The 20958-nt window shown below is 37.6% G+C and overlaps 2 protein-coding genes across 2 annotated transcripts; both read left to right on the top strand.

Moving 5' to 3' along the window:
• Positions 1-1041: 1041 nt before the first annotated feature.
• tmc2b (transmembrane channel-like 2b) lies at positions 1042-11981 on the top strand (the record flags this gene model as incomplete). The annotated part of the gene is made up of 20 exons (XM_079814225.1): positions 1042-1084; positions 1792-1833; positions 2060-2477; positions 3078-3221; positions 6215-6305; positions 6383-6464; positions 6559-6665; positions 7574-7672; positions 7757-7899; positions 8028-8175; positions 8295-8489; positions 8572-8751; positions 8891-9052; positions 9243-9371; positions 9908-9975; positions 10053-10292; positions 11057-11182; positions 11276-11354; positions 11444-11564; positions 11743-11981. 20 exons carry the CDS (start codon positions 1042-1044, stop codon positions 11979-11981), a joined length of 2856 nt encoding a protein of 951 aa, XP_079670351.1.
• Positions 11982-13548: 1567 nt separating this feature from the next.
• On the top strand, positions 13549-19843 carry cyp1d1 (cytochrome P450, family 1, subfamily D, polypeptide 1). The gene is made up of 7 exons (XM_079813843.1): positions 13549-13660; positions 13934-14772; positions 15594-15717; positions 16145-16234; positions 17024-17147; positions 17271-17357; positions 18517-19843. Exons 2-7 carry the CDS (start codon positions 13942-13944, stop codon positions 18797-18799), a joined length of 1539 nt encoding a protein of 512 aa, XP_079669969.1. The 5' UTR covers positions 13549-13660; positions 13934-13941; the 3' UTR covers positions 18800-19843.
• Positions 19844-20958: the final 1115 nt, after the last annotated feature.

Here is a 20958-nt window from a genome sequence, read left to right on the forward strand (position 1 = left end):
TTTGAACCTTTTTGTGAACCATGAGAAGGTTTTCACAACATCCTGTAGCTTACTTTCGGCCACCACAAAGAAGTCACTTTTATATGCTGGACATCTGATCTGTGTGAATGTAGTTCTGTTACCGGATGTTATAGTAGTAGACCTCTTGTACATAATTAACTCTTAAAAACAATTAATGGTATTCGGCTTCTGCGCTGTGTCTGAACAAGAAGGTTACAACTTCCTGCTGACACAATGCCTTGTCATTTACACAAATTGAAGAACAAAGACAGAAATGTAACTAAAGTTAAACATAATTATACTATAGTTCTGTATATGAATCTGGGTTACACTTTTTATTTTAAGTTGACGTAGCTACAATATACTTACTCAAATAAGTACTGAGTAATATTAATTAACTACATGTTATTTAGGGTTAGTTACTTGTAATTATGCATCATTTACTGTTATTACTACAATAAGTGCATGTAGTAACATGTAACTACACCACCTTAAAAAACAGTGTTACCTGAATCTGTTGTACTGTAATGGAACCAGTAAAAAAAGTGCAGTGTGAGAATATAAAATGTTTTTTTAACCTCTTTAACTAAATTCCAAAAATGAGTTATTGAACCTTTTTTTATTAACATGAATTTAATGAAGAATTATAAACTTCTCTTAAAGAAGAATAATTTAATCAGAACTTCACATTATTTCTGAGACTATTATTTTCTTATTTTAATTCTAGAAAAAAAATATTTATTTTCTTCATTTAGCAAACCTCTTTGTGTTTAGGTATCATGAGAGACACCTTGATTATTCTGATTATTTGAATCTTTAATATGCCCTGTATACTGGCGTTTTGTTTGCTGGCTCTCACTGCTTAAGATCTTGACTACCCTTTACGGTAGTCAAGGAGACATTTGATTCCTTTTTTAGGAGTGGAGAGCCAGTTAACAGAGACCCACCTGACAGTCAGGTGTGTCATCAGCTCTAGATGCCTGAGATGCCTCTACTTGTGCCTCAAGAGTGAATAGCAGGTCTCAAACTCGAACCGGCAAGATGCCCCGCAGAAAAAATGATATTGCGATAAGCATGGATGATGGTAAGTAGATTTGAATATCAGAAAATGATCGTTCTGATGCATATTGATTCCATTTAATTCCGTGTGTGGTTGCACTTTATTTTACAGTATGTGCACTTACATGTACTTACAGTGTACTTACCTAAGAAAGTACTGGGTAATATAGAGGTTAAGGTTTAGGGGTTCAGGGTTAGTACCTAGTTATTACACAGTTATTGTAATTACTATAATAAGTACATAGTATGTACATGTGGAAAAGGACTGTAAAATAAAGTGCTACCCAATGTGTACTAGTAGACCGTTCGTTTCAGACGCATCCATCTACATATGAATAGGTTGGGTAACTATTTGCAACTTTTATACTGTGTATAAAAGTACCTCCACAGCCATACACAACTTTTATACTTTTATACAGTTTTATACTGATATAGTATTTATATTCTAATATAGTAAAGTTGATGATTTTACAACTGGTATAGGCATATGTTGTGCTGTTGTTTCGTGCCGTTATATTTTTGTGAGTGAGTGTTTGAATGATGACCCTTATTTAGCAGGTTTACCTAATAGATGTTAAATGTTTCAATGATTAACACAATATTTCATGTGTGCAATGAAGTGCACTCAACTGACAGGATGTTAAATAGCTGTGTTTTTGAGTTATTGTGAAAGTATTTAAAATAAATTCTCATAACATTAATACAGTGTATGTCTGTGTGTGTGTGTTACAGTTGGGATGGAAATCGATGCAGAATATGATAGTGGAAGTGACGGTAAGTTTTGAAGGTGGTTGAATTTTTTGGCTAATATATTTTATTTTTATTAACATAATTATTATTTATCATTATATTATTATTTATTATATTATTACTTTTTATAATATTTGAAAATATTGTATAATTTTTTTGCCATGCAGTCATCTTACATAATGTATTTTGTAAAAAAAAAAAAAAAATGTATGTGTGTGTGTGTATACACACGTTTTCTCCTTCTTTTCAGTGGATTCAAAAAGAAGAGCAAAAGGCAGGAATAAACCGAAGCCTGCAGCTCGAGGAAGGAAAGCCAAGCCAGCAGATAGCGAGGAGAGCGAGGAAGAGGAAGAGGAGGATGAGGCTCCACGGAAGAGGAAAGGCCGAAAGAAGAAGGCAGTAAGTGAAGACGAGAGTGAGGAAGAAAAGAAAGGAAGAAGAAAGAAACCAGCAGGTGCGAAGAAGAGGGCTGCCAAGAAAGATGACTCCGAAGAGGAGAGCGAAGAAGAAAAAGTAGATAAAAGAAAGGGAGGGAGAAAAGGCACAAATAAGAAGGACAAAGAGGAGGAGAATAACAAGGAGAAGGGGAATGGAAAAGCAGCAGGAAAAGGAGGGAAGGATAAACATGACGACAAGGATAAGAAAAAGAACAAAGGCAAACACAGCAGGTGCAGTATTCTCTAGCCTCCCTCTCCACGCCACACACACACATGGTGCCGTTCAACACTCCTCAATACCTCCACAGCCATACACATCTATTGCCATAAAATAACTTTTGAATGTTCTCAACTATTCATATTACAAAATGTGTGGTAAAATGCAGCCAAGGAACTAAAACCTATGAGCATCCGCAGAAGTGTTGTTATCATAATATTGTATTGTATTGATATAAATATATATTATTTATTTATTTATTTAAAGATGAAATTATTCACTAAAACCTGAACTCACCCCTATATACGTATATAGATGTGTTGTGTGTGTGACAGATTTAGAGAGACAATTTTTCAGCAACCAATATAAAGTAGTATTGTTGTCATTGGCTATACACTTTTGGTTTCAGCTGGACATTTCATTATTCTTTTTTTTCTTTTGCCTTCCAACTGATGATCTGGAAGTGCTTTTCATGGCTATCCTGCTCACTAGAACTTTTGACTTGACTAGAACTCATTTTATGCACCAAAACAACAATATCCTTGTGGAATATACTGGTAAACTGGACTTAAAGGACTGACTGCTGACTCTTGGGTCTCGGCTTTGTTCTGCAGCGGTTCCTCGGATGACAACTCGGATGAGTCTTTGTCTGAGGGAGAGATGGCCCGACTAAAAGAAGAAGTGGAGGAGAAGAAAAAACTGATAGCGACACTTCGGAACAAACCCTGGCGCATGAAGAGGAGACTCAAGTGCCTGAAGTAAAATGGATTTCCTTCATTCCCTCGTTGTTTGCGCTCTTGTGTCCGTTACCTCTAACTCTAACTGAAGTTCATTTATTTAGCATGAGTTTCATGTTTGTTTATGTGCTTCATTAAAGCTTACAAGCTGCTGTGCTTCTGCTTTCTTGCATCTTCACGTCTCTTAATGCACTTTAAGCTGATGTTTAAAGGAGCTCTTCTTACTGGCTTTAAAAATTCTTTTTGGAAGCATGGAAGTAGTTTGAATTATGATCAGTATGACATGGTGCTTTTGAAGGTGACAAAAAGTTTAGGTAACGAATCACCATGATCCAAAATGCGCTTGATTGTACTTTGAGATAAATCACTTGACACAGAGACCGCGCCAATGCATTCATTACCTAGTGGCCTCCGTCTGAACCTTTACCTCAGACTGCCCAGTGGAATTGGCCAGTGTGGGTGACAAGTGAGAGTTTGGACAAGTGCCCTCAAAAGTTAGTAGAGACCGACTCACTGCCCAAGAAAGCATCAGTAACATGGGCCCTGAAAGCTTTAGGGAAAGAAACTGTGCCACAAAGGGGACACTCACTTGGCAAAGCTTCTAGATAGGTAACTTCTGGTAGGTGAGAGGTATGTTACAGTTTCATGAGCTTGATGCTGTTTTATGCATGCTGATGTTTCTTGAGGGCAGTATTTGCATGCATGTTTGGGTACAATTCTCTTCAGAGATCTCATGTACAAAGTGCCATAAGGTCATATGGTCATGCCCAAACAATACAGATGTCGATCTGGTCCACCACAGGCTATAATGAGGTGCTTTGTAGGTTTTTACAATTATCAACGTAATTTTAAAGTTAATATTATATAATATATAGATAATATTTGAAATATTTTATTTTTGTATATGTTCCATTTGGCAATACTTTATTTTACAGTGTTCTTGTTAAATACACTATATTGGCAAAAGTTTTGGTACGGCTGCCTTTTCATTCACATGTACTTGAATGACATCCCATTCTTAATCCGTAGGGTTTAATATGAAGTTGGCCCACCCTTTGCAGCTATAACAACTTCAACTCTTCTGGGAAAGCTTTCCACAAGGTTTAGGAGTGTGTTTATGAGAATTTTTAACCATTCTTCTAGAAGCGCATTTGTGAGGTCAGGCACTGATGTTGGATGAGAAGGCCTGGCTCGCAGCAGTCTCTGCTCTAATTCTTCCCAAAGTTGTTCTATCGGGTTGAGGTCTGGACTCTGTGCAGGCCAGTCAAGTTCCTCCAAACCCAGACTCATCCATCGGATTGCCAGATAGAGAATTGTGATTCGCCACTCCAGAGAACACGTCTCCACTTCTCTAGAGTCCAGTGGTGGCGTGCTTTACCCCACTGTATCCGATGCTTTACATTGCACTTGGTGATGTGAAGCTTGGATGCTGCTGCTCGGCCATGGAAACCCATTCCATGAAGTTCTCTACACACTGTTCTTGAGCTAATCTGAAGGCTACACAAAGTTTGGAGGTCTGTAGCTATTGACTCGGCAGAAAGTTGGCGATTTCTGTGCACTGTACGCCCGCTCTGTGATATTGCATGGCCTACCACTTCGTGGCTGGGTTACTGTTGTTCCCAATTGCTTCCACTTTATTATAAAACCATTAACAGTAGACCATAGAATATTTACTTGAATTCACTGAGCTCCTGAGAGTGACCCATTCTTTCACAAATGTTTGTAGAAGCGTCTGCATGCCTAGGTGCTTGATTTTATACACCTGTGGCCATGGAAGTGATTGGAACACCAGAATTCAATAATTTGGAGGGGTGTCCCAATACTTTTGGCAATATAGTGTATGTTACATGCACTTACTATAGTAATAAGAGTAAATTATGCATAATTACAGGTACCTAACCCTCAACCAAAACCTAATCCTACCCTAACCCTATAGTAAGTATAGTTAATTATTATAACGCAGTACTTAAATGCATAATTACACTGTAACAATGACACCTTAAAATAAAGTGTAACCTTCCATTTAAAAAAAGCATAAATAGTTTTTATTCTTTTTTTTCCAAGTTAAACTAAATAAATGAGAAATGTGTCTGTGGCAATTTGCTAGCTTTTTAAAAATATTGTATTTCAAGCATTTTTTTTTATGGTTTTAGTTTAGTTAACTACAATTACCATGGTCCCCATACTATTTCCATGTGAAAATGGTTCCATGGTTGGATCACCCAAAAATGAAAGTTATGTCATCATATACTCACCCTCATGTCATTTCAAATCAAACCTGTGTGACTTTTTTTCTGAGGAAAACAAAATAAGCTATTTTAAAGAATGTTCCAACAGTTCCAAAAAGGGTGAGTACAGGGTGAGGGTTTATCCTCTAGTTAGGGAATTCATTCACCTTGGCCCAGTTTCACAGACAGGGCTTAGATTAAGCCAGGATTAGGCCTTAGTTCAATAAGGGCATTTAAGTAGCTTTTATAAACCGGTTTTAGAAGAAAAAAAAACATTACTGTTGTGCAAAACAATAACAAGTTGTTTTCAGTTCAAGACAGTTCAAACATGCATTTTAGTCTGGGACTAGCTTAAGTCTTGTCTGTGAAACCGGGGGCTTGTGTCCATCCCATCTGCACTGTTCACATTCATCACATTCATTATTCATTGATGAGTTAATTAATTGGCTGTAGGCTCAGGTTACAGATTGTGAAGGTTGTGAATGAAACATGATATTTTTTCCTAGTGTTGTCTCTGGTGCTTACTATACAATGTTGAATGTTCATGCTGCGTAATACAAGCAGAACCAGCCTTAGTGGACTGGTCCGGCGTCTACACATGTAGGGTGTATTCAGGTTGATTCTGACAAAATTCAATCCCTAAATTCACCCTATAGCAGCATGTAAAGATCACAACCCCAACAAGATGGGGTGAAATACTTGTGCTCTGTTGAAATCTGAAACAACCAAAATGTCATACATCTTATTTCCATACTAATACAAGTTTCTATTTATATCACCTGTTAGAGAAGCCCAGGGGTTTGTAGAAAAGTTTGAAGGGGCTTTAGGCAAAGGAAAGGGGAGGAGACTCTATGCATTCAAAGTCATGATGACTAAGGTACAGCATTCCATATTCCATATTGACAAGTTGCATTTTAAACGCAATCACTGAATATTTCGTTGTTTGTTTCTTAGAAATTAATCAAATTCAATAGAGACTTTGAAAACTTCAAGACGGCATGCATTCCCTGGGAGAGTCGCATAAAAGAAGTGGAAAGTCTGTTCATCTCTTTTTCTTTTTTTAATCTAAATCTGTATTTTCAGAGTTCACTGTGTTTCTTAATCTCTTTTCATCTGTTTTATTCTCACAGGTCACTTTGGGTCATCTGTTGCCTCCTACTTCATTTTCCTGCGCTGGATGTATGGATTAAATCTTGTTCTCTTCGGCTTTATGTTTGGACTTGTTGTTATGCCAGAGGTGAGATGTGATGCTAATGTCTTTGTTTATACACCTTAAGGCAATGTACACTACTGTTAGTATTATCGTGAAATATTATGTTTCTGTTTTCATATATTTTAAAGAGTCATTTTTTTCTGTGATGCAAAGCTGAATTTTCAGCATCATTCCTCCTGTCTTCATTGTCACATGATCCTTCAGAAATCATTCTAATATGCTGATTTTCTGCTCAAGACACATTTCTTCTTCTTATTATTATTATTATCATCAATGTTGTGCTGCTTAATATTTTTGTGGAAACCGTGATACATTGGTAAACTTTGGTTTTGTGGAAACCGCAAACTTTGGTACAGTAGTTTATATTCTGAATAAACCTAAAGATCCTTAATGTGTGAGGTAAAGGTTTTTACAATATATTGATATAAAAAAAAAAAAAATGTGATCACGGTTTCCACATCAATATTAAGCAGCACAACATTGATAATACTAAGAAATGTTTCTTGAGCACCAAATCAGCATATTAGAATGATTTTTGAAGGATCATGTGACACTGAAGACTGGAGTAATGATGCTGAAAATTCAGCTTTTCCATGATATTAAAATATATCAAAATAGTAATTGTAATAATATTTCACAATACTACTAACAGGGCAGGCATGGCCTAATTGTTAGAGAATATCAATACAGGCAGAAAATGACTGAGGTGCCCTTGAGCAAGGCACCTAACCCCCAATCGCTCCCCGGGCGCCACAGCAAAAATGGCTGCCCACTGCTCCTGGTGTGTGTGTCGACACTGGTTTGCAGTGTGTGAGTTTGCACTAATTTGAATGGGTTAAATGCAGCAGACAAATTCAAATTCCTTCACACCCATAGAAGAGAAATATAAAATAAAAGCTACACTAATAAGATCTGTATTTTTCTCTTTGTAGGTACTGATGGGCATGCCTTATGGCTCCCTTCCTAGAAAAACGGTCCCCAGAGAGGAACAGGATACTGCCATGGACTTCTCTGTCCTGTTTGAGTTTGGCGTAAGGATTTTTTACTTTTGGATTCTGTGTAAAAGAGGTTGTAAGATTGCTATTGTCTTATTTGGATATTATACCTTTTTACAGGGTTATTGCAAGTACTCCGTTATGTTTTATGGTTTCTACAATAATCAACGAAGTATTGGATTCCTGCAGTTCCGGTTACCTCTGTCATATCTTTTGGTTGGTGTTGGGATATTTGGCTACAGTCTAATGGTGGTTATCAGAACGTGAGTCTAATAACTACATCTGCAGCATTGACAATGCCACTCTGTATTGGGTTTTACTCACGACAATGCTCTTTTTGCTGATAATGTGGAACCTCTTTCTTTCTTTTTTATGGCCTTCCTTCTTCTAGAATGGCAAGGAATGCCAATGAAGGAGGAGATGGAGCAGAAGATAGTGCCTTCACCTTTTGCTGGAAGCTGTTTACTAGCTGGGATTACCTTATAGGAAACCCAGAGACAGCTGACAACAAGTTCGCCTCCACCACCACTAGCTTCAAGGTTAATAACAGCAATAGTATAAAAGAACGGTGTTGTGTTTCACTGTGATGTGAAAAATGGTTGGGTCTGCATAGCTAGACTGATCAAATCAAACATTAACTTGAGTCTTATTCCCTCAGGAATCTATAGTGGATGAGCAGGAAAACCTAAAGGATGAGAACATTCACCTGCGCCGCTTTCTACGTGTCCTAGCCAACGTTCTCATCCTGTGCTGCTTGGGTGGGAGTGGATACCTCATCTACACTGTGGTCAAAAGATCTCAAGAATTTGCCAAAAAGGACAGGAATGAATTGACATGGCTTCAAAAAAATGAGGTACCCCTTTTCTTTTATCCAATGTGATGGCATATGAAAAAAAAACAATGAAATTTTGAAACTCTGTTTCTTCTTTGGTCAGGTTGAAATTGTGATGTCCCTATTGGGCTTGGTGTGTCCACCTCTGTTTGAGGTTATAGGGGAGCTGGAAGACTATCACCCTCGAATCGCCCTAAAATGGCAGCTGGGAAGAATCTTTGCCCTCTTTCTCGGCAACCTGTACACTTTTCTGTTTGCCCTGTTTGATGAAGTCAATGCAAAGGTATGACCATAGGTGGTCTAGTGACCATAAACATAATGAAAAGGGGATTTTACTCTGTTTAAGAGTTTTGGGATGAGCCCTTATACATATACCGATTACATTTTATGTGAATCATTTCATTGGTATTGTATGTTCACAGCTTGAAAACGAGAAACAGATAAAAAACGAAACCATCTGGGCTCTTAAAGAATACTATGCCAACTACACCTTACAGCACAACATCACAGAAAACATCCCCCCTCCAAACATCTCCCCAGCTGATGTCATCAGGGGGCCATGCTGGGAGACAGAAGTTGGCATTGTAGGTACCGTCAGCATTAACATCACCAAACTTGTCAGTAACAGTCAGGGCTTAACCCTGCTCAGTGTTGGCTACTATTTTCAATGGAAAGTAGCTAAAACCTGCTCAAAAATGTACTACATTATTGATTAATTCAGTATAATACAGTAGGCTTTATATGGTTAAAATCTGCTGTTTCATTTCCTCACAGGAGTTTGTAAAACTCACCGTATCCGACATCCAGGTTACATATCTGACCATTCTGATAGGGGACTTCCTACGAGCCGTGATTGTGAGATTCCTCAACTATTGCTGGTGTTGGGATCTTGAAGCTGGCTTTGTAAGTCCAACCTCACACCCTGCTGTTATTCAAGTTACTTATGTAACACTGTGTAAACAAGCTGTATCAGTTGGATGACCTCGGTCAGATGCACATTTTAGTTGTGAAGTTTAGTTCTTAGCATTTTAGCAATGATTGGACGTTCCCATCAAGAAGAGGGTAGATGGTAGAAACCTGGGTGACTGTGATTGTCAGGTTAAGTATATTCTCATCAAAAGTTTATTTTGTGCTCAGAAATTACTGCTCTATATGGCTTTGCCCTGTCGCCCTCATTTTCCTGTCACTCGATATAGGTAACATACTACTCACTCATCCGAGGTCAACTGAACACCATGAGAAGGTGGCAGGATAGGTGATAGGGCTGCTTTACAACCAGAGTCACAGAGAGACACACTACACCATTCAGGGCACTTAATTACAGAGAGAGAGAGAGAGAGAGAGAGACAGCGAGAGGTATCTTTTACTGTGACATCTCTTTCTGTGTTGTCATGCATACAGATATTTATGCATGTGTGTGTGTGTTTGTGTTTCTACAGCCATCTTATGGAGAGTTTGACATCAGTGGTAATGTACTTGGGCTCATCTTCAACCAGGGAATGATCTGGTAAGTAGGTAATGCGAGTGAAAACGCAGCATTTCGGTGAAGGACAGTGTGATGAATTCACATAATGTGTGTTTCAGGATGGGTGCATTTTACGCCCCTGGACTGGTGGGCATAAACGTGTTGCGTCTATTGAGCTCCATGTATTACCAGTGCTGGGCAGTGATGGCCTGTAACGTTCCCCATGAGAGAGTGTTCAAGGCCTCACGTTCGAATAACTTCTACATGGGACTGCTCCTCCTCGTCCTCTTCCTCAGTCTCATGCCTGTGATCTACTCCATTATGACCCTGCCACCGTCTTTTGACTGTGGACCCTTCAGGTAGCTTTTAAACCTTAACAAGATTTATGTACTTATGCCTGAACTGCAACAAATTATTCCTGTAGGAATAGACTTGCTATCCATATTAATTTATTAAATATGGAAGCCCATTTACGCCACATAAGAAAAAAAGTCATGCTTTGGTAAATCATAATTATGAGATAAAAAGTCAAAATTATGACACTCATTAGAGTCATTATGAGATTTAACCTCTTAAGCTCTGGGACCATTTTTGGGATTTCCGTCTGGATTTGGCCTACCCAAATTGAAAAGCTTCCCATACCCACATACAGTGGTCTAAATACACAATTTTGGTGTCATTTTAAAGGAAACCCTTTGAAGTTTCATAAACCACTGCTAAAATGACATTCCTGTACAGGGTCCACAGAGTTTAAGTTTAAAGTTGAAATTATGACACTAAGGCATGCGATTAAAAAGTCAAAATTATGACATACTAAGTAATTATAAGATAAAGTTGAAATTATATATTATGCATGTACTTGATGTGTCATCATTTTGACTTTTTATATCATAATTTTTAAAAATTATAGCATTTTTCTTATGTTGGTGGAAATGGGAACTTCCATAATTCCATAAGGAAAATTAATACATGAGATCTTATAAAATACTTATACTTCAGGATATTTTTAACAAGTATGTCTTAAAACGTTACAAAACTCAGTTGAACTCAGACATTGTTTATTCAAATTTTTCTGTTAAACCATAAATGTCCTGAGCATTATGAGATCCATGTCTCTCCACAGTGGTAAAGATAAGATGGTTGATGTGATCATGGAGACTATAGAGAAGGACTTGCCACCATTTATGGCCAACATCTTCAGCTATGCATCCAACCCAGGCCTCATCATTTCTGCAGTCTTGCTCATGGTGTGAGTAGTCACCTTATGTAAAATATATAAAGGTAAATGCTACGTGATTTACTTGCATTTAATACAATTATCTGTCTGTCTCGTCTCTGATAGGTTGGCTATTTATTACCTGAATGCTGTGTCCAAAGCATATCAGAACGCTAACCTGGAATTAAAACGCAAAATGCAAATGGTTGGTTAACATTTTTTGTAAATGACGGTAAAGTTGTCTGTCATCAGCAGTGTCAGCTATCGGTCTATATTTTCTGCTCTATCATTTAGCAAAGAGATGAGGAGAAGAACAGAAGGAACAACAAGGACAGCACAAACCAGGTGATGAAAGACCTGGAGGATCTTATGCCCAACAAGTCCCTGATTCCCCCTCCATCTGCTGAAGAGGATGGTCAGTAGACTAAACAACTCATTGAACTAGTCATGACATGTTTCTTTTGCATGTTTCCCTTACTGGTGCAGACATTGTAGGAGAGTCCAAAGTCTTGTAATCTTCAAACTTGAGTGTGGAACAGACTTCATTCACAATGGTGTCTGTTTCTGTGACAAACTTGCCATTTTTATTACAGAGAAACCACCTGACCAGCTTAGCAAGTCACCAAAAGTGACAGGCAAACCAGGCGCTGCAGCCACCGGGAAAGGGGTACATGTTCAGAGGGATGTGTCTTTGGCTGCGGCAAATCCTCGGGCACCAGTGACTCGCCCTCCAGGCCCCAGGCCACCTGGGCCTCTCCCAGGTAATGGCCGTGGACCTCCACCGGGTCAAGGGATGGGAAGAGGGAGAGGTGGACCACCACCACGAAGATAGTGCTTGAAGGATGTATATATACACACACTCCACAGTCATACTAAATATGGGTCCACATCAAATTGTAATACTATTACAGTGAGGAGGTTCTGTTGTTGTAAATATTTTTTGTGTAAAATGTATTTGTATGCTATTTAAATAAGTGCAATAAAAGGTTTATGGATATACATGTCTGTAGTGGTTTAGTCATCAAATAAATTCCATTATTGTTGCAAACAGATTAGGATTCTATAGGATGAAATAAACATGTTGTCATGAATTGGATTCCCTTCTTATGGTCCCCCTTTTTGTGCCTTTATGCTTGGATAGTTGTCAAAATTACTTTATTACTTTATATTTAGTTGTTAAAATTACTTTTACAATCATTTGTAAGATGAATGAATGAATAAATAAAATAATAAAAATATTTTGCAGGTATCAAGAGGAACCCTGAAAACATCAATTTAAACTTTAATTTTAGAACAAGATACTCATAAATGCAACATTGTGAATATAAGATATTATATCATTTGTATTTGCTTATGCTTGTTATTATTATTTTAAATGTTATTAGTATTATTTTAAACTACTACCAAGTTAAATCAAATTAGGGTGATTGGGACACTTTTTGCCATTGAGATGACTTGGAAAAAGTGTCCCAATCACCCTGAATTCACCCTATATGTGCAGTGATAAGTATTGAGATCCAGCATGTTCAATAGCTCACCGAGAGGTCAGTCGATCAGCATTTCCTTCTTTCATATATGTGGTGGTCCCATACCACATATTAAATAATTAAGTAGAACAGTTGGCTACTTTTAATTACAGGAGTTTCGTCTATGACAAATCTACTTCCACAGACAAGAATGCAATTTTTGTCAGTCCACAACAGACAAAAAAAAAAGAAAAAAAAAGTAGCCTATACATTTTTTAAGGATAATGGTTTGCGTGTTTTTATATTTATTTATTTATTTTTATTTTACAGCAAATAACGTCTACCAATATAGTAAAGTAATCGATTTATCGAATGATCGATATGCATACTATTAAATATATAATACTATTTTTTTAATTAAGTATTTTATTTTATTTTATTATAAATCTAATTTTTAAAACCCTCCCTGACAAATGCATGCAGAAACCATCGATGCAATTGTGCACAGCTGCCAGTATTATTTCATTACTGTCATATAATTGTTAAAATACCCATACAATTGTTTTAATCGAGTTTTGTCACTCCCCCTCGATTTGTAATAAAGGCTGTAAGCTTTCAGAAGCGTGGGTTTTAAAACACTGCCATCGTGTGGAAACACGCACTGTAGCCTATATATATATATATATATATATATATATATATATATATATATATATATATATATATATATATATATATATATATATATATATATATATATATATATATATATATATATATATATATATATATATATATATATATATATTTTTTTTTTTTTTTTAAATAACATTTTCTTCAGTTTATCTCATTGGCTTTCATTCATGCTTGCCTTGTACATCGATCATCTCGACGCCCCTCTAGTGTTCTCCTCTGCTTCTGAGAATCAGTCTGTGTTTGTGCAGTCGTGGAGACACGTTCTTAAAAGAGTCCTCGCGCTCAGCCATTTTTCAGCTGGTGAAACTTTGGAAGTATTTGATTGCAAACGCGGGAGCGGTTTTCAAGGGTAAGAAGATATGCAAATTATTTTATTTATTTTAGTTTACCTATTTGTCCTTGGTCGGTTCTGTCATTTTTTTCCCTTCTATCTCCAGGATATCTCCAGGCTAAATATACATTCATACAATAACTCTATTATAAGGTTTTAATTTCACTAAAGTTTCTTCTTTAAAGCTATTTAGAGAGTGTAAAATAGAACAGTGTATTGTGCTTTATGCGTTAAACCCCTTTTTTTCTTAAAAAAAAAAAAAAAAAATCACAGTCTTTTTCTTCTTTGCAGTGTATGCAATGTATCTTGAAGAGTTTTACCTCACGACTACATCTGGAGTGACTCTGTTCCTCTGTGCCTTCGCTCTGCTCTTGCTGGCTCTTCATGTGCGACGGAAAGGACCAGGCGGCTCCTTTCCCCCAGGTCCCAGACCTTGGCCATTAGTGGGCAACCTTTTCCAGATTGGGGAACAAATCCATTTGTCATTAACTAACCTGAGGGTTCAGTATGGAGATGTGTTCCAGATGCAAATGGGATCTCTTGTGGTAGTTGTTTTGAGCGGCTATTCTACAATCAAGGAGGCTCTGGTACGGCAAGGAGAGGCATTTGCTGGACGTCCGGACCTTTTTACATTCTCTGCAGTCGCTAATGGTACCAGTATGACATTTAGTGAGAAGTATGGCGAAGCTTGGGTGCTGCACAAAAAGATCTGCAGAAATGCCCTGAGGACCTTCTCCCAAGCTGAGCCCAGAGACTCAAGCGCCTCATGTCTTTTGGAGGAACGGATCTGCACAGAGGCCATGGAGTTGGTGGAGGCTCTGAAGGAACAAGGAGATAAGGTTGGAGATTCAGGGCTCGACCCAGTTAAGTTGCTAGTGACCTCAGTTGCTAATGTGGTTTGCACTCTGTGTTTTGGCAAGCGGTATGCCCATAACGATAAAGAGTTCCTCACCATCGTCCACATCAATAATGAAGTGCTGCGCCTCTTTGCTTCAGGGAATCTGGCAGACTTTTTTCCTATCTTCCGTTACCTGCCCAGTCCGTCTCTGCGAAAGATGGTCCAGTACATTGGCAGAATGAACAGCTTCATGGAGCGCAACATAAGGGATCATCTCATCAGCTTTGATAGGGTAATAATGTTGAAATAAACGGATGAGAAGACCAAGCATTCCTGCAGGAACATGTTTATTTTATCCCAGAGATGAGTGGCAGATTGTTAGTGTCAGAAGCCTCAGATTACTTCTCTTCTTATCTCATGAGATAAGAATGAGATCAGTTGAGTGTACGGACAGAGGTTATGAATATACTCCATACATTTATACATCCTTCATTAGCAGAAAATCTGTCAGCATGTATATATTAGTAATCAAATAATCAAAATACAATACAGTAAATTCAATAAAACAGTAGCTTTGTGAAATATTACATTTTAAAATAATTTTTTTCTGTTTTAACATAAATTAAAATGTAATTTCTTAATGTGATGGTGATGGTAAAGCTGAATTTTCTGATGCATTACAGTCTTCAATATCACATGATCCCTCAGAAATCATTCTAATATGCTGATTTGGTGCTCAGGAAACATTTCTTATTAGCAATTTTGAAAATGACTGTCACTTTTGATATATTTAATTCATCCTTGCATCTTACTGGCCTCAAACTTTGAACAGTATGGTATAATGTTTTTTTCAGTAACTATTTGATTTGACCTATACTCCAAAATATAATGAGATCTCTCTTTCAGAGCGCATGTGAAGTGATAATTTGTTTCTGTTTATGCAAACTACAATATTCTCATGCGCAGTTGATTTTGGTGTAAACAAAGTCTGCATGTGTTGGGAAGGCACCCGCATACATGGCCAGGAACAAGAAGGATGTAAATGTCATATAAAAGGAGTATACATTCCACATTTGAAACATTTTGCTGATTCTCCGTGATTTTTTTGTACAGAACTGTATCCGGGACATCACTGATGCCCTTATAGCAATGTGTGAGGACAGGCATGAGGACGAGGAAACGGCCGTGCTCAGCAACTCGCAGATTGTCCATAGTGTCATTGACATCTTCGGAGCCGGTGAGAGACCAGGAGTCAAGAGAATAAATGTGCGAATGTGAACAACATTTTGCTTTTAGAAATACAACAGAAACATTTACATCCAGAACCAGATGTTTTTCCTGGCTCTTTGTTGTCACAGGGGAGGCTGATCTAGAATTAGACCTTGGGTTTTTCTGAGAATTTGCTTTAGATGTATGTTTTTCATCTGCTCTTGGCTCATGCTGTTCAGTCCTGTTTCAGTGTATGCATCTTGGTAGTTCTTGTTCGTTAAATAGTATTTAACAAGCCCCCATGAGGAGCTCAAACCACTCATTTTCATTCTTTTAGCCTGAGAACAGCCCACAACACATCTTCTGTCGATTAGGTTGCCCATATGCTAATTTTGACTTGTGTCTTGAAGCTGTTTACAGATTATGATCATAACCAATGCCTTTTTTCCTTGTAGGTTTTGACACTATCATCACCGGTTTGCAGTGGAGTCTTTTATACCTGATCAAGTTTCCAGACATCCAGGCTAAAATCCTCCAGGAGATAGGTGAAGACAAGAAAGGGCCAATCAAATCAACATTGTGTTTACTGGAGAGAAAAAAAACGAAACAATTTCCCATCATGCACATCCCTTTCTTCAGCTGTGCTGCGGCATCCTGGGGAAACTGAATCTGCATTAGCTAGGATTTGTGGTTTGTTGTGAGACAGACTCAGGAAACCAAAAATTATAGACAATTCGATACACAATTTTGAAAGTGGAGCTTGATAGAAAACTAAACTTGTCTTCCTGTAGCCTTACTTCATTTCGGTCTTTTGGAATTTGCCATAAACAGGAAATTATTTTGTTTAGATGAGATTTTATCTAGAGGGTTATTCAGAAGTGACTGCAAACAGAGACATCTGAAAACAATTTAGTATGATCTGTTGAACTGAGGACAAACTCAGTAATAAAGTAGATAAAATTGGCAGTTTGCAAGCTTGTGTACATTTTGTCGCACAATTCAGTGTCTCTTTTGCGGTCAGTGGGTGGTATCTCGCCAATAAATTGCAGAGGTCAACTACACAATGAGCTCGTATTTCCTCAATGTGCTTCATTCCCTCAAGAGTTTAGTCCACTTGGGTCTCGCGCGATTGGTCACAGTAATCTGTTGACGCAAGACTCCCTCTGGAATTGATCTAGAATGAGGTCTGTCATGAAATGTCCTGATTTTGGTTGTGGCTTTTTCTTTTAAAGAAATCTTCTAGTGCTAAAACAATTTGTGAGGTCCAAAATAATATTGTTAAATTCAGTTTAAAATTTCTGGGTGTTTATTATTTGCTATATGTGCTTTCCTAGATAACCAGGTTGGTATGAACAAGTTTCCACAGTTTAAAGACAAGCCGAACATGCCGTACACGGAAGCTTTCATATTTGAAGTGTTTCGTCATGCATCCTACGTGCCTTTCACCATACCTCACTGGTGAGTCCATTTTTCTCTCTGTTTGTTTATAGTATCATAGTATTGTAGTATCATACTATAATCATAGGACTGCATTCATAAACGGGTACATTTTCTCACATTTTCCTTCATCATGTTATTCAGCACAACTGAAAACATTATACTGAATGGATACATCATCCCCAAAGACACGTGTGTGTTCATCAACCAATATCAAGTCAATCACGACATGTAAGTATCACATTCCTGCCACATTCTTATTATATTTGTTCCCTGAGGCTCTCTTTTTATTACATAAATATTGTTTATTATATTAATATATTATAATATGAAGTATAATGAATATAATATTATAAAATATTATATTACATAATTATATATATAAAACTAATTATGTAATATAATTATTTAATAACGTATAATGCCATTCAAAAGTTTTGGATCTGTAGGATTTTTAATGTTTTTAGAAGAAGTCTCTTATGCTCACCAAGGCTGCATTTATTTTTATTAAAAAACAGTAATATTGTGAGATATTATTAAAATGTAAAATAACTTTTCTATTTGAATATATTTTAAAATGTAATTTATTCCTGGGATGACAAAGCTGAATTTTCAGCATCATTACTCAGCCAGTCTTCAGTGTCATTCTAATATGATATTTGATGCTCAAGAAACATTATGATTATTATCAATGTTGAAAACAGTTGTTTAAAACATATTTTTTAGGATTCTTTTACAAATAGGAAGTTCAAAAGAACAGTATTTATCTGAAATAGAAAGCTTTTGTAACATTGTATTACTGTTCAAAAGTTTTGGGTCAGTCAGAATGTTTTTTTTGGGGGGGAGAGAACTTAATTAATTAATACATTTATTCAGCAAGGATGCATTAAATTGATTAAACGTGACAGTAAAGACATTTATAACGTTACAAAAGATTCTACTTAAAATAAATGCTGTTCTTTTGAACTTTATATTCATCGAAGAATCCTGAAAAAAATGTTTTACACAACTGTTTTCAACATTGATAATAATCATAAATGTTTCTTGAGCAGCAAATCAGCATATTAGAATGATTTCTGCAGGAGCGTGACACTGAAGACTGGAGCAATGATGCTGAAAATTCCCCTTTGCATCACAGAAATTACATTTTAAAATGTATTCAAATAGAAAACAGTTATTTTACATTTGAATAATATTTTACAAAATTGCATTTTTAATATCTTTTAAAAACATTAAAAAAATTACTGATCAAAAACTTTTGAACGACAGTGTATATATGATAAATTAAATTTCATAATAAAAGTAAAATATTTTTTTATAATATTTTATATAATATGCATATGCATTAATAAATAAAATAACTGAATTGAACTTATTATTTGGCAAAAAGTGACATTTGGGGTGATCCTGAGGCTTTCCGACCAGAACGATTCCTCGCCCTGTCTGGCCATCTAAATAAAAATGTCACTGAGAAGGTAATGATTTTTGGCATGGGAATACGCCGTTGCCTCGGTGACAGCTTTGCCCGTCTGGAGATGTTTGTGTTCTTAACCACCCTGTTGCATCGCCTGCACATAGAGAATATTCCAGGCCAGGAGCTTGATCTGAGCTCTACATTTGGCCTCACCATGAAGCCCAGACCCTTCCGAATAAAAATTTCACCTCGAAACTAAACTATTATGCTCTCAGTGTTCCAGATGTATTTTTTTATGCACACCAAATGGACCTACAGTGCACCTCAGAATCATTGCTGAAGACACAGCACAAAGCTAATGTTAGCCACCACTGGACTGCTAAGCTAATTCGTCACTAATGCTGCCTTTATGTGCTATCGGAAATTTCATAATTTCACTTCAGAAGTCGTAATTACGAGCTTGTTGCATTCAAGTGCTTTGTTGTCGGAATAAACAGGAATATGGAAAACACCAGATTTATTCTTGCCTATTTATTGGGACAATCTTATTAAAACCAAAATGATATGGCCTTTCACATGCACTGACAACCATATAAACATTTACGATGCTATCCAGTCCGCTTTCTGCCGATTCTGTCATTTCGCTGTGTTTAAAACAGTACGCTACAAATGATTACTCGTATATGTAAATATGCACTACATTAATGACAAGACAAGACGATCTAGCTGTTTTGGGGAAAAAACTTATAAATCATACCCATCACAGCAGTAGTTCTCCCCTCCACCATGTTTAAAGTTTATGGCACACCCATCTCTGGAATTTGGGTATCAAAATTATTTCCAAACTTCCCAGTGGTAAACACGACATCAGAGGGCGTTCATGTGCAATTTTGACCTAGGAAACTCATATTTACGATAGTTCCAGTAGCATGTGAAGGCAGCATAACAGTCATCATTTCTCATGTGGTCTTTTCTCTACCTCTGTTTAAATGGATGTAAACTTTGTCATGCCAGTGTTTTGGTATTCAGCTCTACTGTTACTTGCTATTTCAACTGAATTTGTGATAATGCATGAAGGTTTAAGCTTGTAAGTTGTCTGGAGACTCTTTTTTACACAAATATTTGAAACAACATAGAAAGCCACTATGTGTATTTCAGGGGCTTTGAAGTTTTGAACAGATCTGGGAGAGAATCAGTGAGAGAGAATCACAAATAATATTATTGATGATTTTGTGCATTAATCAACAAATGTTGTTGATAATTTTATAAAATGTAATCCATTTTAAAGGGGTGATGAACTGAGAAATCAACTTTCCTTGAGCTTTTGATATATAAAAGGTCATGGTAATATAAGAATATCCTGAATATCCTAAGCTTCAGAGCTGAAAACTTCCTTGTTAGTCAAAGAAAAGCTTTTATTGACACCAGGCCCAGCAAACGAGAGCTCTCAGAATATGCGGACCTTTTACGTAATAGGACCTAGACGCCGCCTCTACAGATAAGCGCCTCTACAAGCGAGCGAGCGAGCGTGTGTGTGTCCGTGCGAGTGAGCGAGCGAGCGTGTGTGTATGTCCGTGCGAGTGAGTGAGTGTGTGTGTGAGTCCATGCGAGTGTGTGTGTGTGTGTGTGAGTCCGTGCGAGTGAGTGAGTGTGTGTGTCCGCGTGAGTGAGTGAGTCCGAGTGAGTGAGTCCGAGTGAGTGAGTCCGAGTGAGTGAGTGAGTGAGTGAGTGAGTGAGTGAGTGAGTGAGTGAGTGAGTGAGTGAGTGAGTGAGCGTGTGTCTGTGCACGTGTGTGTGTGTGAGTCCGTGGGAGTGAGTGAGTATGTGTGTGTCCGCGTGAGTGAGTGAGCGAGCGAGCGAGTGTCTGTGTGTCCGTGCGAGTGTGTGCGTGTGAGTCCGTGCGAGTGAGTGAGTGAGCGAGCGAGTGTGTGTGTGAGTCCGTGCGAGTGAGTGAGTGTGTGTGTGTCCACTTGAGTGAGTGAGTGAGTGAGTGAGTGAGTGGGCATGTTTTTGTGAAATATAGAACACAAATGTGTATAATGACATGGGTATGACATAGTTATTACAAAAAGAGGGTGAAATATGAGGACGTTACCCATGTCCTCACTTTTCAAAATGCTTATAAATCATACAGAATGAGTTTTTTTTCACAGAAAGTAAACTGTGCAGTTTCCTGTGATGGGTAGGTTTAGGGGCAGGGGCAGGGGCAGTGTAGGGGGATAGAAAATACGGTTTGTACGGTATAAAAACCATTACACCTATGGAATGTCCCCACATTTCACAAAAACCCCCCTGTGTGAGTGTGTGTTTGTGTGTGTGTCCGTCCGTCCGCCCGAGTGAGTGAGTGAGAGAGTGAGTGTGTGTGTGTGTATGTGTGTCCGTCCGCCCGCCCGAGCGAGCGAGCGAGCGAGCGAGTGA

Source organism: Gobio gobio (assembly GCF_949357685.1).
Source record: "Gobio gobio genome assembly, chromosome: 4".
Lineage (NCBI taxonomy): Eukaryota > Metazoa > Chordata > Actinopteri > Cypriniformes > Gobionidae > Gobio > Gobio gobio.

Excerpts from the sequence above, each read along its gene's own strand:
- cyp1d1 (XM_079813843.1), top strand. The coding sequence starts at position 13,942 with ATGTATCTTGAAGAGTTTTACCTCACGACTACATCTGGAGTGACTCTG. Across the intron at positions 14,773-15,593 it reads ATCTCATCAGCTTTGATAGG|AACTGTATCCGGGACATCAC; the intron begins GTAATAATGTTG and ends TTTTTTGTACAG. Across the intron at positions 17,148-17,270 it reads CCTTTCACCATACCTCACTG|CACAACTGAAAACATTATAC; the intron begins GTGAGTCCATTT and ends CATGTTATTCAG.